General features: G+C 40.0%; 1 protein-coding gene across 3 annotated transcripts in view; it reads left to right on the top strand.

Annotated features, from left to right (window-relative positions):
* Nucleotides 1-24,951, top strand: part of EFL1 (elongation factor like GTPase 1) — a 134,645-nt gene that overhangs the window by 103,487 nt on the left and 6,207 nt on the right. For 2 of the 3 annotated variants that reach the window (XM_027089352.1, XM_027089351.1), the window contains 2 exons: nucleotides 3,508-4,490; nucleotides 14,813-14,997. In XM_027089352.1, the coding sequence (XP_026945153.1) occupies nucleotides 3,508-4,490; nucleotides 14,813-14,997 (1,168 nt within the window). Of the gene's footprint in view, nucleotides 1-3,507; nucleotides 4,505-14,812; nucleotides 14,998-24,951 lie in introns of all 3 variants that reach the window. The other variant, XR_003429256.1, reaches the window with a different exon arrangement.

Below are 24,951 nucleotides of genomic sequence, written 5' to 3'. Positions count from 1 at the left end.
TAATGCTAGAGGGTTTTTTAACCTCTCATAGGACAGAGCCTATGCCTTCTAATATATAAGCTTTTTTGACTTTGATACACATGTGCAGGAATGCGTTATGTACATGCGTGGGAGACAAGGAGGCTCCTGTGATCTCTAGGCCAGAGAAACTGTCAGAGCTCTTATCCTACACCTCTCAAGGTAGTCATGATCAGATGTGGCAGGAAGCCACAGGAAATTGCTGATGTAGTCGGAGTCTACTGCACTTCTTTTGAAGTAATCACAGGCTCTGCACTGCCAGGATTTAAAGAAACTCTAGCCCTGAGGCACTTTGTAGGTGTGACAGGCAAACGCACACCTCCCCTTCCATGGTGTGGAATGATTTTAATTAATCTTGTAAGTGAGGACTATGGGAGAATTCTTGGGAACCTTAGAAACTGGAAGGACTAATATGACTTAGTAGCCCTTTTGACCTTATGGTATGAGGAAAATAGGACAGTGTCATAGTACTCAACTCTCATAGTTTCAAAGCTGTGCAATTGGTTTTCTTGAATGTTCTAAGTATGTTGAACATATTTTCTCTAAATAAAGGTAACTAAAAAAATATTTTCCTGTTTCTAAGATTTCTAAGTGCTTTTCTTTTTTAAAAACCAGGAGTGGGTATTAAATTTTATTGAATGCCAATTTAGCATTTTTAAAGATGGTTACCTAGATTACTTTATTAGACACTTTTAATGTGATATTTTAACAGATGTCCTAATACAAATCAAGTTTTAGAACCTACAGTAAAAACTACTTAGTGTTGTAGTGAATTATTCCTTTAATATGCTGTTTAATTGGATTTTTCATTATAGTATAATGGCTAAGAGCATGGATTCTGAGGTCAGACCTCGATTTGAAACCCAGCTTACTAGCTCTGTGACTTTGGAGAAGTTATTTGATCTTTCTTATTTGATTTTCTCCTCTACAAAATGAGGATAATAATATACCTACTAAAGAAATAACACATGTAAACCACTTAACACAGTGCCTCATACATAATAAGTGATTAGTAAAAATAAAACACACACATATATATCCATTTTTGTCATTGTCATTTTATCTTAGATTTTATATCTCAGTTCTTGGGTAAGATTGAGCTACAGTTTTGTGTATGTCTGCTGTCTTTTTCAGGTTCAAGTATCAGAGTAATTTTAAATGAATACAGTGTCAGGTAGACATCCATCTTGTGTATTCTGCAACAATGTATATAGCATTGGAATAGACTAATCCTTGAAAGTAAACCAACTCACTGGCAAAACCAAAACCTTTCTTGGAAGTGACTTTTATTTTTAGAAAATTTTAATTTTCTTCCATACATTATGATCTATTCAGGTTCTGTATTCTAAAATCAGTTTTGGTAACTGATGGTTTTTAGAAAACCATCCATTCATTGAGTTTTCAATTTTATCACAAAGTATGAAATCAGATAAACCAAATTCCTGCCCTAAACCCACAAAATATAGAAAGCAAAAACAAATCTAGAATCAAAAGTAAGCATTTCAAAACCTTTTACTTTTAGTATTTAATTTCCTTATTCAATAACATTCCCCAGGGAAAAAGTATTGTTCCAAGATCCAAAAATTTCTTATATATGTGTACATACACACGCATTTATGTATGTGTACATACATATATATATGTACATTTATACATATGTCCATCCACCTTGCCAGTAGTAGACCAGACCAAACCTTTAGTGTTTCCTGGGAATGAGGTAAACAGAAAATAAGAGAAAAAGAAAGATTGCGTGGTTTCATTGTCATCAGAATCAGACCATGTCAGTTTCCAGAATCTGCCCTCTGTGAATTTGTAACTCATCTGCAAGAAAGTGCAGCATGAAACTAAGCTTGACACATTGTGAGAAAGGGGGCTTTCTGAACTTGGTGGCAGACTGAGGTTCAAGACCTATGAGGTTCAAGACCTATGCGGTCTAGTAGAGTAGCCACTAACCACATATGGCTATTTTAAATTAAATTAAGATTAAATAAGATTAAAAATTCAGTCCCTCAGTCACATTAGCCACATTTCAAATGTTCGGTAGCTACATGTGGCTATTTAAATGTAATTAAAATTAAATGGAGGCTTCCTTGGTGGCGCAGTGGTTGAGAGTCCGCCTGCCGATGCAGGGGACATGGGTTCATGCCCCGGTCCGGGAGGATCCCACATGCCGCAGAGCGACTGGGCCCGTGGGCCATGGCCGCTGAGCCTGCGGGTCTGGAGCCTGTGCTCCGCAACGGGAGAGGCCGCAGCAGTGAGAGGCCCGCGTACCGCAAAAAAAAAAAAAAAAAAAAATTAAGTGAAATTAAAACTTTGTTTCCCCAGTTGTACTAGCCACATATCAAGTACTCTGTAATCATAGTACAGATATAGAACATTTCCATTATTTCAGAAAGATCTTTTGGAGAGTGCTACTCTAGACAAACTCCTAGGTCTTGCCACCCTCACCATGAACCTCATCAAAGCCAAATCCACTGTCAGGATTTGACTGGATATCCTGAAATTCTGTGATTTTTTTTTTTTTTTTTATCTCTTTAGAGTTATAATCATTGAGCTTTTCTTCTCCAGATTCTTAAAGTGGCAGATAATATTTTAAAGAATTCATGTAAAACCTTATTAAAACATTTATTCTCCACTCAAAACATTCTTTTTTAAAAATATTTTAATGCCTATTTTATTTTATTATTTTTTTTACATCTTTATTGGAGTATAATTGCTTTACAATGGTGTGTTAGTTTCTGCTTTATAACAAAGTGAATCAGTTATACATATATTCCCATATCTCCTCCCTCTTGCATCTCCCTCCCTCCCACCCTCCCTATCCCACCCCTCCAGGCGGTCACAAAGCACTGAGTTGATCTCCTTGTGCTATGCGGCTGCTTCCCACTAGGTATCTGTTTTACGTTTGGTAGTGTATATATGTCCATGCCACTCTCTCACTTTGTCACAGCTTACCCTTCCCCCTCCCCATATCCTCAAGTCCATTCTCTAGTAGGTCTGTGTCTTTATTCCTGTCTTACCCCTAGGTTCTTCATGACATTATTTTTTTCTTAGATTCCATATATATGTGTTAGCATACGGTATTTGTCTTTTTCTTTCTGGCTTACTACACTCTGCATGACAGACTCTAGGTCCATCCACCTCACTACAAATAACTCACTTTCATTTCTTTTTATGGCTGAGTAATATTCCATTGTAAAACATTCTTATCTAAATACATGGTTTATTTATTTTGAGAATGAACAAAGCAGTGAGATTCTAGTATATGCAAAGAACTCCCTGAAGGTCTGTTCCCATTAGAGGTGGTCTTTTGACTCTGAAATGAAAGTGGTTTTTGAATTCTGATATAATGTAAATTAACAGTATTTCCTAGTAAAATAATTTTTATATTTCTATGTTTTTGCAGAATATTCATTATGTAACATTTCTACATGGACGTTTTGATGCCATTTTGATTATAACCTTGTGTTATTTCTCTTGACTCTGTAGGTTTGCAAAGATTCAAATCAGTGTGTCTGAACCCATTATTCCATTCAGAGAAACAATCACAAAACCCCCCACAGTTGACATGGTCAATGAAGAAATAGGCAAACAACAAAAAGTTGCAGTCATACACCAAACAAAAGAAGATCAAAACAGAATCCCTGAAGGAATCCAAGTGTACTCTGGTGGGCTAATCACCATGACAACCCCCAATAAACTTGCCACACTCAGTGTTCGAGCCATGCCCCTTCCAGAAGAAGTCACTCAGATTCTGGAAGAAAATAGTGATGTGATTCGTTCTATGGAGCAGTTGATATCCTCTTTGAATGAGGGTAAAAACACTCAGATGATTCACCAGAAGACCCAAGAGAAAATTTGGGAATTCAAAGGAAAACTAGAGCAGCATCTAACAGGGAGAAAATGGAGGAACACTGTTGACCAAATCTGGTCGTTTGGCCCAAGAAAATGTGGGCCCAACATATTAGTAAATAAAAGTAAAGATTTTCAGAATTCAGTATGGACAGGCCCAGATGGCAAAGCATCAAAAGAAGCCAGTAGATACCGAGATTTGGGCAATAGCATCGTGAGTGGCTTCCAGCTAGCAACCCTCTCTGGCCCCATGTGTGAGGAGCCTCTCATGGGTGTCTGTTTTGTTCTGGAAGAATGGGACCTAAGTAAATTTGAAGACCAAACAGCAAGTGATAAGCAGAATCAAGAACAAAGTGATCTGGTAAAAGAGGGACAGGGGGAAGGTGAAACCTGTCCTGGTAGAGAAGAACACCAAGACCTACAAGGTGGCTGCTCCGAGCCCTCTGAGAAGAGGGCTTCCCAGAAAGGAGAGTCTTCACTCACTGACTGCTATGGACCCTTCTCAGGACAGCTCATTGCCACCATGAAGGAAGCCTGTCGCTATGCACTACAAGTGAAACCTCAGCGTCTGATGGCGGCAATGTACACGTGTGACATCATGGCCACCAGTGATGTTCTCGGTAAGGCAAGAAAGGTAAAGACTGAGAAATACCATGAATAACAGTGGAAGTCTCTCAGATCAGAAAGCTTAAACTCATTTAATATTTTTTTTTTGCAGAAGCTACATTATCATATGATTTTCAGGAACTAAGATCTTAGAAAGTCAGAGGCCTTAAATATTACAATCTTGGGGGCAAGGGAGCAGAAGTTTTGCCAACTTAGGATATTTTGTTTTGCAAAAATGGAAAGACTTTTCTGCAACAGAAGGTCTGGTAAATAAGGTTTAAACTTCTCATATATTTTACCATCCAAATCCGTGCAGTAGTTTTTCACAAGGGAGTAACCATATCAGTCTGGGTAACCAAAGTTGTGATAACAATCAGAGAATAAGGTGACATTCTCGTACTCCTAACACAAAGGGCTTCTGTGAATTCTGGGTGTCTTCTGAAGAAGAAAATTATTTGGGACTTTATCCACTGCTAACTATTATATCAGATCCTACTGCTGATTTTTCTCTCTTTGGGAGAAGAACCTTTAAGATCTCAGGAGACATTGAACCCTGGCACTTGGTAGCTGTTTTGACTTTTGACAGATGGTACTTCAGTGAGACTTATTTTCTTCACCTCTGAAAAAGAAGGTAATAATTCATTGGAGGTTGTGAAGAGTAGCATGAGAACACAAATATGGGACCTGGAACCATGCCTGGCCACACGGTAGTTCTCTTTACCCTCTTGAGATTGTGGAACTGCTTCAGCGGTGAGGAGGTCATAGAAGGGGGAATTGAGCACTGGATGAGCGAGTGGACCAAATTGTTGTGTTTTCTCGAGCTCTGAGGTCCTTTGAGTCAGTATGTGGTTCCTTTACGTTCTTTTTGGTAAAGTCCTTTTGCCAATTAATTCCTAAAAGCATAAATCTAAATTGTTGGGGGTTTTCTTCCCCAAAAAGAAATTTAGGCTTGCGTCACAGTAAGGTTCCTGTGAGAGGAACGGAGCACCCATAGCAGCATTTCAAAAACAGTTGCGTTAAACACAGGTACATAGGTTTGGTTATCCTGAGCCGGCTTAAAGCCAGTACGTGCTGTGAGTCAGATCTGCAGATACGGCCTGGAATATGTGGTGTTTCTCAACCTTACCTGAATACAGCATCCTATTAACATCTCACGGAATCCATAGCTTAGTTCGAGGAACACTGATCTAGACCATTCCCAGGTGTTCTTCACATTTCCATTGAGAACCTTCTTAATTTAAGAAGGCAGAGGTAGAATTAGAATCAAGCAGTCTTAATTCCTTCAAAAACAGACCTCAGAGGTCTTCTCCAGTCTCTCCTACGCTGACAGATGCTTATACCACCTCTGTTTGAATACTTCTGTTGATGGGCAGCTCACAGCCAGTTCCGGGATTAAACTGTCTTTCTCATATTGAGCAAAAAAGTCTTGTCTCCTGCTAGTTTCTCACCATTCATACCACCATTCGTCCCTCTTACATGCAGTAGCACTTCATATATTTGAGGGGAGCATTCGTTTTCTAGCTTTATATGTTGGGGAAAACTCTCCACATCCTTCAGCTGGTTTTCAGGATATGATTTTTTTTAATCCTTCAGTTGTTCCAGTTGCTGTCCTTTAGATATACTTCCTTCGGTCAGCCTCCTTCTTAAATAAAGCAGCCATAAACAGCACCCCAGATACCATCTCACCCGTACAGACACAGACACACTGCTACCTCCCACATGTGGTACAGCATTCTTCTTTTAATGCAGTTCAGCAGTTGCATCTTGTCATTCACTTGTGAGAAGTCAGGATCAACCTCATTTTTTTTTTAAAATAAGTTTGTCTTTCTATTTTGTTCCCCCAAAAGCTGGATTTAAATCTTAGTGACTGAAATTATGTAGAACTCCTATATTTACATATGAGTAAACTGGGTCTATACAATTAATTTCTTCCCTTAGGTTTTGTGTGTGTGTGTGTGTGTGTGTGTGTGTGTGTGTGTGTGTGTGTGTAAAATACATAATAAACATTACAACAATAGTGAAGGAAGTTTTGGGGTTTTTAATGCCAAGAAAAAGAAGTCTCAACGCCATAATTTTTTTTTTTTTTTTTTTTGGCTGCGTTGGGTCTTCATTGCTGTGCACGGGCTTTCTCTAGTTGCTGCGAGCAGGGGCTACTCTTCATTGCCGTGTGCCGTCTTCTCATTGTGGTTGTGGGGCACAGGCTCTAGGCACGTGGCCTTCAGTAGTTGTGGCACGTGGGCTCAGTAGTTGTGGCACATGGGCTTATTTAGTTGCTCCGTGGCATGTGGGATCTTCCTGGACCAGGGCTCAAACCCGTATCCCCTGCATTGGCAGGTGGATTCTTAACCGCTGCGCCACCAGGGAAGTCCCTCAACACCATAATCTTCACACATTGATTCATTTTTTAATTTTTTTTCATGTGTCCTTTTCTTGTCTGGTGAGAAGTGAAACTCAATAAGTAGTGAATTGAATGTTGTGATGAAGTTGATGTCCTTTGTATATATAGCATTCCCCTGATTATCAACTTACCAACCATCTTATAAGAAGAAATAAACTTAGGTTGATAGGATTTTGTGTTAGAAAGTCCGTGTCATCTCCAAAGGTTTACCTCATGCTTCTATAAATATATATAAATCTTTATAATGTTTTCTTAAAATTCTGTAGGAAATTAGTATATGGCTTTCTAGTCTGTAGTTTATGGAAACCAGTGTTTTTATCCTTAAAAAAGTTCATTTATCATTTGCCTTTTACCTGTAGTTTGGCAGCTACCCTGCTATCCACAAGTTCTCAAAAGGGCAAATTTCTCTAGGGCCATGAGATAGAATTCTGGTCTTGGAGACTTGAACTCGTTTAAGAAGGCCAGTTACTTGCTTATCAACTGCTCGGCTATCTTGAACTTCAGCATTCTTCTATCATGTTTGTTCTACTTGCTGTAGTTTCTTCCTCATTCTCCTTACTGAAGAGAATGGAGGTAACGTCGGTGTTGAGAACCAACCCTGGCCTTCTTGCTGTCCTGTATTAATGTTACACTGGCCTCTCCAAGTTGTAGCTGTGACCCTTTTTGTTGTCTTTAACTCTGTTATTTGGTAGGCTCGCCTTACTCTAGTTTTCAACATCCAGGACATACTATGAACCTCCCTTAGTTGTTTGCTATCTTCTTCTTCTTCTGTCTACTGTGCCTGTCCTCTTAAAATAGGAGTCAGAAGGCACAACAGAGTGCCTTCCATGACCCAACAGATTTATTTTGGAGCTATTTATTTTGGGTGGGGAGGATCTCTCCTCCTTTTTTCTCACTGGGATCATTCATGATTGATATTTTCAGACTCTTGTTACTCCCCAAAGGAATTTTATCTTAGGGTTTGTTATCCTAAAGCCTGTTTGGTTTTTTGGTTTTCTTTTCCTTTATGTGTTTGAAATGAGCCTTCCCAAAGTCTAGGGTCCATGTAGATCTATCTATGCCTGTCTTTCCCTCCCTTATTCCCAGCATAATAGGAACACATATTTCCTCCCCAAATGGCCATCTCTCCTTACGTAATCCATTTGGAGCGGCATTTGTCCTTTCTGAGAAGACAGCTTTTCAGCACAACACCTGAAGCTAGGTTCAGCTGTTGGCATTTATTGGAAATTCCCAGCAGACTGTTGAGTCACCTTTGTTGAGTCAGTCCTCTGTGTCCATTTTTCCATCTGTGTTAGGAAGTCACCACTAGGACCGGACCCTGCATGTGACCAGGCAGTCCCTTGAATATCACTTGTCATCCGGCACTTTGATCTTCACCCTGGTACTTTTCACCTGCCCAGCTGAGTCAGTTCTGGCACTTTCTAGGAATAGATGCTTATCTTAGCCTTCAGGGTTATATGCCCTCTTCTCCCTTAGGAGCAGATATGTCTTTGCCTTGCCTTATCCAGGTACAACTCTCAACCTTGTATATTGGTTAGTACAGGTGACCCTTGAACAACACGGGGCTTAGGGGTGCTGACCGACCACACAGTTGAAAATCTGTATATTACTTTACAGTTGGCCCTCCCTATACGTGGCTCCACATCGGTAGATTCAGCTAGAAAAATCCACTTATAAGTGGACCCACACCCACCCAACACAGACCTGTGTTGTTCAAGGGTCCACTGTACACAGTCTGTACCAGTGTCGCTGGTCAGCCTTCTTAATACATTTCTCAAGAGATCAACTGGCTACCACACCCACTGCCTTACAAAGAAGCTGTGTTTAGATTTGATCTGGAGTTTTTTTTATTCCTGAATTGGTTTGAGGCCTTCTTGCTTAGACTAGAGAATCTCCTCCTAAGCCTGTTTTCTCTTGTTTTGAGGGATTCTTTGGTAATGATGACCAGTTTTTAGTATCCAAGGTCTATCAGGATACTCAGCTCTTCACTTGCGTTTACCTTTTTCTTTCTAAATCACCACCTTCACCTGGAAAAAGAAATGAAGAGACCTCTATGTTCCTGAGGCTTTTTGCTTCCTCCCTGGGTATACAGAGATCTTCCAGGAATACTTCAGACTGCTGCTGGTTCCTTTAATTCTCCAAGAATTGGCACCAGACAAATAAAAGGACAAGTCAGGTCTTTTTTATTTAGTAAGATGAGTTAGTCTCTTTTTAAAACTCTTTTCTACACAGATTTTTAAAATAAGGAATCCTTTTATAAATGTATAGAATTGCTTATGGTCAAAATGGGAAATTTTGCAGAAAAAATAATCATCTTAAAAATGTTTTGTCTGGGGAAATAATCCCAAGAAAATGACCTCCTTTACTTGTAAAACCTGCTTTCCTAACTGTGGTTTTATTATCATTTTTTACCCATGAAAACTGCCTTTTATGAGCTTGAACGGACATAAGAATTGGTTTGTGTTTTTTTTTTTTTTCTGCGGTACGCGGGCCTCTCACTGTTGTGGCCTCTCCCGTTGCGGAGCACAGGCTCCGGACGCGCAGGCTCAGCGGCCATGGCTCACGGGCCCAGCCGCTCCACGGCATGTGGGATCCTCCCGGACCGGGGCACGAACCCATGTCCCCTGCATCGGCAGGCGGACTCCCAACCACTGCGCCACCAGGGAAGCCCTTGGTTTGTGTTTTTAATTGATCATCATGTGACTAGTAAATTGTCTCTTTTCATATTTCTTCTAACCTGTTAACGTCTTTCATTCTTGCTCTCCATTGTTTTTACCTTTGGCAATAACTTCACATATAAAATATAACTTTTTCTGTTACTGTTAGTTTTACTCACATCTACAGTTATTATAGTGCTTCTATTTTATTTGTAGGGATAAATGCTTATATTGTTAAAACATACGTGTTTTAATGTATCAGAAACATTCTTAGTAAGTATTACTGTCTACTTTTAAAAACCTATTCTTATTTCATACTTGGAGTTCTTTTTATATTTCACCAGCATTTCATTAATTCAACAAAAATTTATTGAGCTATATATGCCAGCACTATGTTAAGCATGGTTCCTGCTTTGAGAAATAAGTTAAGGTGACAAAGCTTAAGTATGTAAAACAATTAGTAAAATACAATTGAATTTAGTGAATAAATATGGGTTTTTAGTGAAATTTTATGAGAAATTTGGATTAGCAAAATTCAAAACAGGGTAAATCTTTTGAAAGTGACTGTACTTTGAAATGGGCTTTGATGATGGATGGAATGATTTTGAGTTCATCAACTAGGTATTAAATTGGCTTTCTTTGTACCACAGCACTGAAGACCTCTGTTGAACTTAAAGTAAATTCCTTTCCAGTTGGTTTTATAGACACTGCTGTGCAGCATTACCTTTCTAATCCTGGACACTGGTTGGTTGAACCCAACAGTAAAACCTTGCATTTACCCATACTGTGTCTTATTAAATTTGGGTCCTTACCTGGTTATCCTGATTCTGTCAAAGAATTTATTACCTTTGCCAGCCTCATGTCAACTTTGGATTTGATCACCATGCCTTCTGAATTTTTAAGTGGCTGATTATCATAGTAAGGACACAGAGCTGTGAACAGAGCACTGACAGTTCACTAAGGACATCCTTCCAGGGTGGGAGTGACTTGTTAACATCCATTTCTATCTAATAGCAACCAGCCCACGTTCCCCATTACGTCCACAGCACACTTTATCTCATATTTGGTTGAAGACCACCTGCATCCTGTCGACCACATCTGCTTGATTTAGCAGTCTGGTTGTTCTGTGACAAAAGGAACAGAGGTTTGTGTGACCTAGTTTATAAGAATAAGAAATGCCCACCGATTTCTTTGTGTGTGTGTGTTTTTAATTGAAGTTATACCGCAAGTGTTACCGACAGTAACAGAAACCACAAGATGAAGGAAAAATCTTCCACCTTGGAAGTCAGCCTATCATTTTTCATTTTCTTTTACCATCTTTGTCCATAATAGTACATTTTGCATAGCTATTATGCATTATGGTAGAGGCAGTTTGGTGTTTTGCTTTTTACATTTATTATTTGTTTTATAAACACACTTCCATTTGGCTACTTAGTATTCATAATTTTCATTTTAACCTCTGCATAATATCCTATCAATTTGATGTGCTGTAATTTACTTCCCATCATCCCCAAATTGGAAATTCACATTGTTTCCTGTTTGTTTACTATTAGAGAAAACATTGCTGTGGACAGCTGCTTCCATTCCTAAATTCTGAAAAAAAAATAACATACCTTTAATTGCCAAACTTTCAGCTCTAAAGATGGTAGAATCTGCAGACCAATCTTAACTGCCTATTATGGAAGAAGAAAATATGTATATAAGAATCTGTAATGCCACAAAAGAACAGATTAGGTTCAGTAAAGCCCAAATGGTGAAGAGATTATTTCGATCTTGGGATCTCACAGAACACTTTGTGGAACGAGTTGTTTTTGAATGGTCTTCAAATGATGAAAAGGATTTGACTATAAAGCTGGGCTAAGAGTACTCTGAGTTGGAGAAACTGTGAGCTCAGAGTGGAAAAACCTCACACGTGTCCTGTGGGCAGTGAGGGGTTTACCTTGGCTTAGGGTGTAGAGTCTGTGCTCTGTGCTCCAGGGTCTGGCAGTTTCAGGAGCTGGAGTGGTGGGTTCCTGCCAGGTCATAGAGGGCCTGGAGTACAGGCTGAGACATTTATAGTGCAGTCATTAAAAGTGGAGCCCTGATCAAAACCAGTCAGGCAATTAACCTTTCTGTTGCCGCTTCTTTCCTGACGGATGCCTCTTCCCTGGTGCCTTGCGTACAGTAGGGCGCACTGTGATCTTCCTTTGAGTGAGTGAACAAATGCCTGAGGTGTTATGACCAGTTGAAGGGGTATCAAAATATTCTGTCAGGGGCCACATGATCAGAAATCCTCATTGATAGGACTGCATTCATTTCTCAGTGTAACCTCAGCAGTGGAGAGGGTCCCTCAGTGCATCCAAGCATTGGACACAGCTGTCATGAGCGCCAAGTGTATTGGAAGGTTTTGTTATAGCTGGTGTCCATTGTTCAGTGATCCATCACTGTGTCCCAGTTTTAAGATTTAGTTTTAGTGGAATTAAAATGGAATGGCCCAAAATTACATGATTAATTACATTCAGTTCCAATTATAATGATTGATCCAAGCCTGCTGGCATGACCCGTGAAGCAGGGGAGGAGCAGCCAGCCTCTGCAGCAGCAGCCAGGCGGCTCGTCCCTGCCGGCCCAGCTCCTCAGAGTCTCTTTGCCCCAGTTTACTCATTCTTTCTCTCTCCCCACCCCATTGTTTGGTATTTACTTCCATAAACCACCATAAAACTTACCTTAGAGTGAGGTAGAGGAGTAAATAAAGATGACTAGTTCACACATGGTAGCTATTACAGTAAGTTTTTTTTCTCATAATTTTTTTCTCATAAGAATCTCAGGCAAGTCATCTGTAACCTAGAGGGGATCACTAATACAGACACTAATTATTCTGCTTTTTTCAAGAGCTTTTCAGACTGTACCTAAAATATGGCTTTCAGTTCTAGAAACTGCTTTCCAAAAGCAATGTAAATAAATTGTAGTCGTTCAAATAGGAAAGTGGTCAGGATGGAACAGGAAAGGAAGGTCGTGACAGAGAAAGAGGAGGTGTTCAGACTGGAGAAGAGAAGGCTGAATACTGTCTTCAAGTAGCTTAAAGGCTGGTCTGTGGACGAGGGGTTAAACCTGTCCCATAGGACAAAAACTGGGCCTAATGGTTAGAAACTTGGGGCTCAAGAATTGTCTACCAATCGGCACTGTCCAAAGATGGAATGGCCTGCCCTGGGAGGAAGTGAGTTTTAGACATATGCAAGCAGAATCTAAATGACTACTGTGGTAGAACTTGACCCCTGAGTTCCCTTCTAGCCCACTGTTCTGTGATTCTCTGACTCTGAGATTTCTAGTGTGAATGACAGGAGAAATGACTTCAAAATTGAGGAGTGGAGTTGCCTTTTGCAATAGGCAATGTATTGTGTCTTAGACACGTTGAATTTAAAAGGAAGTTGCGCTCCACCGTGGAGATGCCCTGGCAGCCACAGTCCCAGTAAATGTGGGATTGGAGGTCCAGTGAGAGGCCAGGCTTAGAAACAGAGTCCCAGGAATCCCAGACATAAAGTTAATAATTTAAACCACACAAATGAGAAATGAATGGGCTTTCTGAAGGGAAAGTTTGTTTGGAGAAGAGTATTGAGCCTCAAAGAATACTCTTAGGAAGAAGTCATACCCTTAAGAATTATTGTAGTAGACAGTAAGTAGAATGATGGTTGTTAGAGGGCCAGGGGTCAAAGGAAGGTGACACTAAGATTGGAGAGATTTGTCAGAGAGGGTGTTGATCAGTAGCTGCAGAAACCGCAGAGAAATCAGAGAATGAGGATTGAGAAAAAGACATTTAGGATAGGAATATGAAAATTATTGTGAAATTTCAAGGAAACAGCTTTAATAGAGCTCAGGGCAACCGGTAGAGCCTGGGTGTTAAAGAAAGAGCACACAGTGAAGACGCGAGAGGCGGTCCCTTAGGGCTTGTGGGGCAGGAAGAAGGCGAAACTGTGGAGGCGGGCGCGGGAGTGGGGAAGAGGACAACTGTACCTGTCATCACTGGTGGAATTTTTAATTTATTTGTTTTGATGCTAAGCCAAGAGATGCAGAAGGCCCTCCGGAGTTCTTAAGGTTTTTTTAAAATTTTTAAGCCTTGCGACACAGTGGGTTTCCTGGCATTTGTTTCCCTTTATCCTTCCCAATAACCACCACCAGGGGGAAATCTGAGTCAGAGAGAAAAGTTTGCCCTGCGTCCTCAGTGCCCAGTCTAAAAAATAAAAAATAAGTAAGGTGGGTGGCATCCGCACCAGATCACCACCCAGTTTTTAGGACGGAGGGCAGAGTCCAGAGCTCAGTGTGGTAGTCAGAGGAGACTTGCACTCTGCTTCACGGCAATGTGTAAATTTTTAAGGATAATATATTTATAGATCACTTACGTAATTAAAATTATTTTTTCTAAATGGAAGGTGAAAGTGGGGGCTTTAATGAGTGTACCCATTAGCTGAAGCAAGTTCCTTCCAGTTGTCTGTGATCTCCAGTTTATCTCTGTTCTCTGCAGTCTGTTCTGCTTACTAGCTGAATGGATAGTCTGAGCACCCAGAGGCAGTCATACAGAAGCCAGTCAGAGGGGAAGGGGTCTCCCTCGTGAGTGGAAGAAAGAATTGTGCCTAAAGATGAAATAAAAGTGCTAGCCAAGAGGATTTGCTAGAATTCCTGTGACGTGGCAGTAAAAATTGTTACCAGACATTAAAGATTCCAGACTATCAGTTTTCAGGTAATAAAACCCTTATATTTGTACCACTGAGATAGTATCAGCTTAAAACAAATACAAGCAAGCAGGTATATATGTGTGGCTTTAATTTTTAGTATAAAAACGTCCTTGAGCCAGTTGATTGCTTACTAGTCCCAAATAGCTTGTCATCATGATAATTATCATCACATTAATAATGTCTTGAAATTATTAGAATATCTTAACATTTACAAAGCCCAGTCACCCTCATCTCGTTGGATTTCAGATCCAAAGACACCTCGTAGTGAAATTATATGAAAAGGTCCTTTTAAAGTCTCCTGCTTCTCACGCTGTGTTGAGGGGATTGTCCTTGGGTAATGCAGTTTGGGGTGATTTCACCTTTTGTTATCATTTGTTTCTAATTTTTCTATAATTGTCATGCTTTACTGTTTAAATAAACACTTGAAAATTTCCCATGCTTCTGTAAACCAAAATTATTGGGAACAAAGTTAATCATTAGTTGATTGTTAACAGGGTACAGGAGTAGTCCCATCTTTGTGTCGCTCAAGACATGTAACCGGTCAATGAATTTAAAAGGTGTATATGGCTTTGCAGGTCGGGTCTATGCGGTCTTGTCAAAGAGAGAAGGTCGAGTGCTACAAGAGGAAATGAAGGAGGGGACGGACATGTTCATCATCAAGGCTGTGCTGCCCGTGGCCGAAAGCTTTGGCTTTGCTGATGAAATTAGGAAGAGGACAAGTGGCCTGGCCAGCCCGCAGCTGATATTTAGCCATTGGGAGGTAAGAATCCAAATCCTCGTTCCTTCCTTTGCATCTACGGATGTGCTTCCTTATAGATGGCGCCAAGAGTAGCAGACGACTTCCCAGGCCATGTGGCCTTCCTCTGGCTCTGCTCAGTCAAATGGACAGGACAAAGCAGATGGCATTTTTTCATCCAGATTGAATGAGCCTTAGGTTATATGCGCTTTGTAATACACACACACATATATATTCTTTTTTTTTTTTCATTTGATGTAAAATTTAAGACAGAACGTTTAATCCCTTTTTTCCCTCCAAAGGTAATATTGTAGATAAGAAAACCACAGATATTTTGAAAGTGAAACTTTAAGGTATTGTTTCTTCTGGGGAAAAAGTACTTCTAGCATTTAAAGGCAAACAGTTATGCTTCTTACAAGGGGCACCTTTAAATTATTACGTGTTACATATTCTTCAGTCCCCATTATAGAGATTCGAGGCTCCTGTGGCTTTCAAGTGTTGTGGAATAAAATGGCTCATCAAAACACTTCACTGTCAGTGTAGGGAAAGGTAGGTGAAAGGCAAACCTTATCTGTAATCAGAAATGCAAACTTCACAGGTCCACATTGCTTGGGAGAGAAGACAAGATTGTGAACACATTGTTTTTTAACTTAGGGCAAGAAAATAATAACAAGAAAGGACGGGGAGGTCAGACCGGCCTTTGTGAACAGATCCTGAAAGGAAAGGTAGAAGCTAGCGGCTAAGGAGGAGAGAAGGACATTGGGTTGGAGGGTGCCTGTGTGAGAAGCAGTGAAGGAAAGCTGTAGGGCATGAGCAGAAAGCAATGTGTTATGTTTCAAGACAAAGCCTGAAGGTCAGGAATAGCATTCCTAAACTGTAGGTTGTAAGTTTGAAAGGTGATTTTAAGAAAGTTCTGTTGTCACTGTTTACAGGGAGCCTAAGTAACTTCACATTATTCTCTTATACCATGGAGGTGTATAGTTCAGTGGAAGGAGCATTGACTTTGGTGTTGAGAAGTCCTGGTTTCAAATATTAATTCTGCCACTTATTTGGACAAGTTGTGGAACCTCCCTGAGTTTGTTTTGCCCCTGAGATATAAGGTATATGGAATATCTAGCCTAGTGCCTGACACTGGTAGGCCCTCCCTGGCATGAAGATTGTTTTCTTGTCAACATTCTTAGAGTCCGTGTCATGTTCCTTTTGGCTCTCTCTCAGCAGTGTGGCATTGCACTCAACTTCACACAAATCCAGACTTTTTCCTTAAACTATTTATAAACAAAGCTCATGGTTTGGGTTCATTGCTAAGCTCTTTTTACTCCTTTCACTTTCTTTAGCCAGCTGGGTCCCTTTCTCTAGAATGCTTCCAACGAGCAGTTTAAATTTAGACAGTATAGAGGAATGGGAATAATTGAGGGAGAACTTTCTCTTTAAAATGAATTCTATAGTCAAGTGAATCTGGCAAAGTAAAGAAAGGTGACACTTCAGCAAAACTAACTTTGGACAGGGCAAATTTGATTTTAGTTGGGCAAGTTCATATCATCTAAATTGATACAAGTGAAGTTGCTAGTCCAAAACACTCAACTGTATCTGCTTCTCCTTGAAAAGAGAAAGTTACGTTCTTAGTACTTGATAGAACTAAAGTTAATGTTGTTCTAATTTAGGTTACATTTTTTTGGTTGTCAGTACAAACTACATTTTAACACTGATTTACTATGAAATTTTTCTTGCATCTTTTTCTAGAAACTAAATGATGTTTTGATGGTTTTATTGGCCTATATCTGAATAGATGCCATTGCTGTACTTCATTATGTAGAAAACAGTAGCACAAAACATTTAAGTTATTTGTTAATGCCCACACTTATGGGGTAGTAATTTCCCACTTATCCAAACTTCTAGCTTTTTGGTTTTGCTTTTTGGCACTCAACTTTTACATAAAAACACAAACCAGTAAGAAGTAGAAGGAATGGATTTATAAAGGCAACTTCTGAAGAACTATGTCTATAGTGTAAATATATTACTGATGTTCCTAATGAAAAACATTAGCGTTATCCCCCACGTGTTTTAGTGACCAGATGTGTGATTACAGGACAGTGCAGCTAAATGATGCTTAGAACTGAAGAGGGACTTATTCCACTTCAAAGTAATGACCTTGAGAAGTGAAACACTTTCTTCATTTGTGCTGCCATTGCTGAAAACTGCCTTCAGAACTTGCAGCTCATGCTTCTGAATATCTTAGAGATGACAAGTCGTCCATCTCATTCAGATGGCCTTGAGAGTAGAAGGATGTGTGCTCACTCCCTCTTGCGAGAGCACTGGAATTACAACTAACTGCTGAACAGTCATCGACAGGAAGATACTGGAACTCACCAAACAAGATACCCCACATCCAAAGACAAAGGAGAAGCCGCAATGAGATGGTAGGAAGGGCGCAATCACAATAAAATCAAATCCCGTAACCGCTGGGTGGGTGACTCAAAACTGGAGAACAAATATACCACAGAAGTCCACCCACTGCAGTGAAGGTTCTGAGCCCCACCTCAGGCTTCCCAACCTGGGGGTCCGGCAACGGGAGGAGGAATACCTAGAGAATCAGATTTTGAAGGCTAGCGGGATTTGATTGCAGGACTTCGACAGGACTGAGGGAAACAGAGACTCCGATCTTGGAGGGCACACAAAAAGTAGTGTGCACACTGGGACCCAGGGGAAGGAGCAGCGACCCCATAGGAGACTGAACCAGACGTACCTGCTAGTGTTGGACGGTCTCCTGCAGAGGTGGGGGCGGCTCTGTCTCACCATGAGGACAAGGACACTAGCAGCAGAAGTTCTGGGAAGTACTCCTTGGCATGAGCCCTCCCAGAGTCCACCATTAGCCCCACCAAAGAGCCCAAGTAGGCTTCAGTGTTGGGTTGCCTCAGGCCAAACAACCAACAGGGAGGGAACCCCAGCCCCACCCGTCAGCAGACAAGTGGATTAAAGTTTTACTGAGCCCTGTCCACCAGAGCAACAACCAGCTCTACCCACCACCAGTCCCTCCCATCAGGAAACTTGCACAAGCCTTTTAGATAGCCTCATACGCCAGAGGGCAGACAGCAGAAGGAAGAAGAACTACAATCCAGCCTGTGGAACAAAAACCACATTCACAGAAAGACAAGATGAAAAGGCAGAGGGCTATGTACCAGGTGAAGGAACAAGATAAAACCCCCAGAAAAACAACTAAATGAAGTGGAGATAGGCAACCTTCCAGAAAAAGAATTCAGAATAATGATAGTGAAGATGATCCAGGACCTCGGAAAAAGAATGGAGGCAGAGATCGAGAAGATGCAAGAAATGTTTAACAAAGACCTAGAAGAATTAAAGAACAAACAAACAGAGATGGACAATACAATAACTGAAATGAAAAATACAGTAGAAGGAATCAATAGCAGAATAACTGGGGCAGAAGAACCATAAGTGACCTGGAAGACAGAACGGTGGAATTCACTGCCACGGAACAGAATAAAGAAAAAAGAATGAAGAGAAATGAAGACAGCCTAAGAGACCTCTGGAACAACATTAAATGGAACAACATTCACATTATAGGGGTCCCAGAAGGAGAAGAGAGAGAGAAAGGACGTGAGAAAATATTTGAAGAGATTATAGTTGCAAACTTCCCTAACACGGGAAGGCAAATAGCCACCCAAGTCCAGGAAGCGCAGAGAGTCCCAGGCAGGATAAACTCAAGGGGAAACACACCGAGACACATAGTAATCAAACTGACAAAAATTAAAGACAAAGAAAAATTATTGAAAGCAACAAGGGAAAAACGACAAATAACATACAAGGGAACTCCCATAAGGTTAACAGGTGATTTCTCAGCAGAAACTCTACAAGCCAGAAGGGAGTGGCATGATATATTTAAAGTGGTGAAAGGGAAGAAGCTACAACCAAGATTACTCTACACATCAAGGATCTCATTCAGATTTGATGGAGAAATCAAAAGCTTTACAGACAAGCAAAAGCTAAGAGAATTCAGCACCACCAAACCAGCTCTACAACAAAGGCTAAAGGAACTTCTCTAAGTGGGAAACACAAGAGAAGAAAAGGACCTACAAAAACAAGCCCATAACAATTAAGAAAATGGTAATAGGAACATACATATTGATGATTACCTTAAACGTGAATGAATTAAATGCTCCAGCCAAAAGACACAGGCTCGCTGAAGGTACACAAAAGTAAGACCCATATATATGCTGTCTACAAGAGACCCACTTCAGACCTAGGGACACATACAGACCGAAAATGAAGGGATGGGGAAAGATATTCCATGCAAAAGGAAATCAAAAGAAAGCTGGAGTAGCAATACTCATATCAGATAAAATAGACTTTAAAATAAAGAATGTTACAAGAGACGAGGAAGGGCACTACATAACGATCAAGGGATCAATCCAAAAAGAAGATATAACAATTATAAATATATATGCACCCAACATAGGAGCACCTCAATACATAAAGCAGCTGCTAACAGCTATAAAAGAGGAAATCAACAGTAACATAATAATAGTGGGGGACTCTAACACCTCACTTACACCAATGGACAGATCAACCAGACAGAAATTTCATAAGGAAACACAAGCTTTAAATGACACAATAGACCAGATAGATTTAATTGATATTTATAAGACATTCCATCCAAAAACAGCAGATTACACATTCTTCTCAAGTGCACACGGAACATTCTCCAGGGTAGATCACAGCCTGGGTCACAAAGCAAGCCTCAGTAAATTTAAGAAAATTGAAATCATATCAAGCACCTTTTCTGACCACAACGCTACGAGATTAGAAATCAATTACAAGGGAAAAAAACATAAAAAACAAACACATGGAGGCTAAACAATACGTTACTAAATAGCCAAGAGATCACTGAAGAAATCAAAGAGGAAATCAGAAAATACCTAGAGACAGGTGACAATGAAGACACGACTATCCAAAACCTATGGGATGCAGCAAAAGCAGTTCTAAGAGGGAAGTTTATAGCAATACAGTCCTACCTCAAGAAACAAGAAAAATCTCAAATAAAAAATCTAACCTTACACCTAGAGGAGCTAGAGAAAGAAGGACAAACAAAACCCAAGGTTAGTAGAAGGAAAGAAATCATAAAGATCAGAGCAGAAATAAATGAAATAGAAACAAAGAAAACAATAGCAAAGATCAATAAAACTAAAAGCTGGTTCTTTGAGAAGATAAACAAAATCATTAGCCAGACTCATCAAGAAAAAGAGGGAGAGGACTCAAATCAATAAAATTAGAAATTAAAAAGGAGAAGTTACAACGGATACCACAGAAATACAAAGCATCCTAAGAGTACTACAAGCAACTATGCCAATAAAGTGGATAGCCTAGAAGAAATGGACAAATTCTTAGAAAGGTATAACCTTCCAAGACTGAACCAGGATGAAATAGAAAATATGGACAGACCAATCACAAGTAATGAAATTGAACCTGTGATTAAAAATCTTCCAACATGAAAGAATGCTCAACATCACTAATCATTAGAGAAATGCAAATCAAAACTACAATGAGATATCATCTCACACCAGTCAGAATGGCCATCATCAAAAAATCTAGAAACAATAAATGCTGGAGAGGGTGTGGAGAAAAGGGAACCCTCTTACACTGTTGGTGGGAATGTAAATTGATACAGCCACTGTGGAGAACAGTATGGAGGTTCCTTAAAAAGCTACAAATAGAACTACCATATGACCCAGCAATCCCACTACTGGGCATATACCCTGAGAAAACCAAAATTCAAAAAGAGTCATGTACCAAAATGTTCGTTGCAGCTCTATTTACGATAGCCCAGAGATGGAAACAACCTAAGTGTCCATCATCGGATGAGTGGATAAAGAAGATGTGGCACATATATACAATGGAATATTACTCAGCCATAAAAAGAGACGAAACTGAGCTATTTGTAATGAGGTGGATAGACCTAGAGTCTGTCATACAGAGTGAAGTAAGTCAGAAAGAGAGAGACAAATACCGTATGCTAACACATATATATGGAATTTAAGAAAAAAAAATGTCATGAAAAACCTAGGGGTGAAACAGGAATAAAGACACAGACTTACTAGAGAATGGACTTGAGGCTATGGGGAGGGGGAAGGGTAAACGGTGACAAAGCGATAAAGAGGCATGGACATACATACACTACCAAACGTAAGGTAGATAGCTAGTGGGAAGCAGCCGCATAGCACAGGGGGATCAGCTCGGTGCTTTGTGACCGCCTGGAGGGGTGGGATAGGGAGGGTGGGAGGGAGGGAGACGCAAGCGGGAAGAGATATGGGAATGTATGTGTATATATAACTGATTCATTTTGTTGTGAAGCTGAAACTGACATACCATTGTAAAGCAATTATACTCCAATAAAGATGTTAAAAAAAAAAAAAAAAATCTTCCAACAAACAAAAGTCCAAGACCAGATGGCTTCACAGGTGAATTCTATCAAACATTTAGAGAAGAGCTAACACCCATCCTTCTCAAACTCTTCCAAAAAATTGCAGAGGAAGGAACACTCCCAAACTCATTCTATGAAGCCACCATCACCCTGATGCCAAAATCAGACAGAGGTACTACAAAAAAAGAAAATTACAGACCAGTATCACTGATGAATATAGATGCAAAAATCCTCAACAAAATACTAGCAAACAGAAATCAACAACACATTAAAAGGATCATACACCATGATCAAGTGGGATGTATCCCAGGGATGCAAGTATTCTTCAATATATGCAAATCAATCAGTGTGATACACCATATTAACAAACTGAAGAGTAAAAACCATACGATCATCTCAGTAGATGCAGAAAAAGCTTTTGACAAAATTCAACACCCATTTATGATAAAAACTCTCCAGAAAGTGGGCATAGAGGGAACCTACCTCAACATAATAAAGGCCATATATGACAAACCCACAGCAAACATCATTCTCAATGGTGAAAAACTGAAAGCATTTCCTCTAAGATCAGCAACAAGACAAGGATGTCCACTCTTGCCACTGTTATTCAACATAGTTTTGGAAGTCCTAGCCACAGCAATCAGAGAAGAAAAAGAAATAAAAGGAATACAGATTGGAGAAGAAGAAGTAAAACTGTCACTGTTTGCAGATGACATGATACTATACATAGAGAATCCTAAAGATGCCACCAGAAAACTACTAGAGCTAATCAGTGAATGTGGTAAAGTTGCAGGATACAAAATTAATGCACAGAAATCTCTTGCATTCCTATATACTAATGATGAAACATCTGAAAGAGAAATTAAGGAAACACTCCCATTTACCATTGCAACAAAAAGAATACCTAGGAATAAAGCTACCTAGGGAGATAAAAGACCTGTATGCAGACAACTATAAGACACTGATGAAAGAAATTAAAGATGATACCAACAGATGGAGAGAGATACCATGTTTTTGGACTGGAAGAATCAATATTGTGAAAATGACTCTACTACCAAAGCAGTCTGCAGGTTCAATGCAAAGCCTATCAAATTACCAGTGGCATTTTTTACAGAACTAGAACAAAACATCTTAAAATTTGTACGGAAACACAAAAGACCCTGAATAGCAAAAGCAGTCTTGAGGGAAGAAAACAGAGCTGGAGGAATGAGACTCCCTGACTTCAGACAATACTACAAAGCTACAGTAATCAAGATAATATGGTACTGGCACAAAAACAAGTACAGATCAGTGGAACAGGATAGAAAGCCCAGAGATAAACCCACACACCTATGGTCAGCTAATCTATGACAAAGGAGGCAAGGATATACAATGGAGAAACGGCTGTCTCTTCAATAAGTGGTGCTGGGAAAACTGGACAGCTACGTGTAAAAGAATGAAATTAGAACACTCCCTAACACCATATGCAAAAATAAACTCAAAATGGATTAAAGACCTAAATATAAGACCGGACACTCTAAAACTCTTAGAGGAAAACATAGGAAGAACACTCTCACAGAAATCACAGCAAGATCTTTTTTCATCCACCTCCTAGAGTAATGGAAATAAAAACAAAAATAAACAAATAAATGGGACCTAATGAAACTTAAAAGCTTTTGCACGGCAAACTACAAACAAGACGAAAAGACAACCCTCAGAATGGGAGAAAATATTTGCAAACGAATCAACAGACAAAGGATTAATCTCCAAAATATATAAACAGGTCATGAAGCTCAATATTAAAACAACCAGTCCAAAAATGGGCAGAAGACCTAAATAGACGTTTCTTCAAAGAAGACATACAGATGGCCAAGAAGCACATGAAAAGCTGCGCAACATCACTAATCATTAGAGAAATGCAAATCAAAACTACAACGAGGTATCACCTCACACCGGTTAGAATGGGCATCATCAGAAAATCTACAAACAACAAATGCTGGAGAGGGTGTGCAGAAAAGGGAACCCTCTTGCACTGTTGGTGGGAATGTAAATTGATACAGCCACTAGGAAGAACAGTATGGACGTTCCTTAAAAAACTAAAAATAGAATTACCACATGACCCAGAAATCCCACTACTGGACATATGCCTAGAAAAAAAACATAATTCAAAACCACACATGCACCCCAGTGTTCATTGCAGCACTGTTTACAATAGCCAGGTCACGAAAGCAACCTAAATGCCCATCGACAGACGAATGGATAAAGAAGATGTGGTACATATATACGGTGGAATATTACTTATCCATAAAAAGGAACGAAATTGGGTCATTTGTAGAGACGTGGATGGATCTAGAGACCGTCATACAGAGTGAAGTAAGTCAGAAAGAGAAAAACAAATATAGTATATTAACGATATATGTGGAACCTAGAAAAATGGTACAGATGAACCGGTTTACAGGGCAGAAATAGACAGATGTAGAGAACAAATGTATGGACACCAAGGGGGGAAAGTGGCGGGGGGTGGGGGGTGGTGGTGGGATGAATTGGGAGATTGCAATTGATATGTATCCACTAATATGTATAAGATGGATAACTAATAAGAAACTGCTGTATAAAAAATAAATAAATAAAATTCAAAAAAGAAAAGAAAATGTCCTTGATCAGCACTGGTGCAGAAAACTGGGTTATAGTATGTTTGGTCAGAACAAAGAGCGTGTAGGTTAAGTGATCCCTGGGGTTCTCTGTAAATACAGATCTAAAACATGTTCAGAGCTCTTATAATGGCATCATTATTGGAAGAATTATACATTTGAATTCATTTATTCTATTGTTTGTTTAAAATACCTCATTTTATTTTTTTATATAAATTTATTTTTTAATTTAAATTTTTGTCTGCGTGGGGTCTTCGGGGCTGCGTTGGTTCTTGTTGCTGCTCGCGGGCTTTTTCTCGTGGCGAGCGGGGGCTGCTCTTTGTTGCGGTGCACGGCTTCTCATTGCGGTGGCTTCTCTTGTTGTGGAGCACGGGCTTCAGTAGTTGTGGCTCGTAGGCTCTAGAGCACAGACTCAGTAGTTGTGGTGCCCGGGCTTAGTTGCTCCGCAGCATGTGGGATCTTCCCGGGTCGGGGCTCGAACCCATGTCCCCGGCATTAGCAGGCAGATTCTTAACCACTGCGCCACCAGGGAAGTCCCCTCATCATTTTGTAGTCACCCTTTTCCTTGAAAGTGACTTTATAAAGCACATTTTTTTAAAGATCTATAAACTAAACTTCTCACCATTTGCCAGTTGTCAGCTATATTCTGGAAACAGATAAGGCTGATCTATCAAAAGGATCTCAAAGTGGAGTGGCTCAAATTAAGCAGAAGATTCTCTTTTGAGTCTCAGGAGGCAGTCCAGGACTGGTGTGCAGCTCACTGTGGAAGGAGCCCAGGCTTCTGCTCCGTTGCTGCCTTTCTCAACACTTGGATGGTCCAGAGTGGCTATTTCACCTCCTACTGTCACCTCTGCATACCGGCCATTAAGAATAGGCAATGGGAAGAGGACATACTCCGTTAAGAGGGCATAGTCC

The sequence above is a fragment of the Aethalodelphis obliquidens genome, unplaced genomic scaffold (genome assembly GCF_003676395.1).
Source record: "Aethalodelphis obliquidens isolate GAN/ISIS:26980383/991018 unplaced genomic scaffold, ASM367639v1 scaffold65, whole genome shotgun sequence".
NCBI lineage: Eukaryota > Metazoa > Chordata > Mammalia > Artiodactyla > Delphinidae > Aethalodelphis > Aethalodelphis obliquidens.
This window is presented reverse-complemented; position numbering and strand designations above follow the sequence as displayed.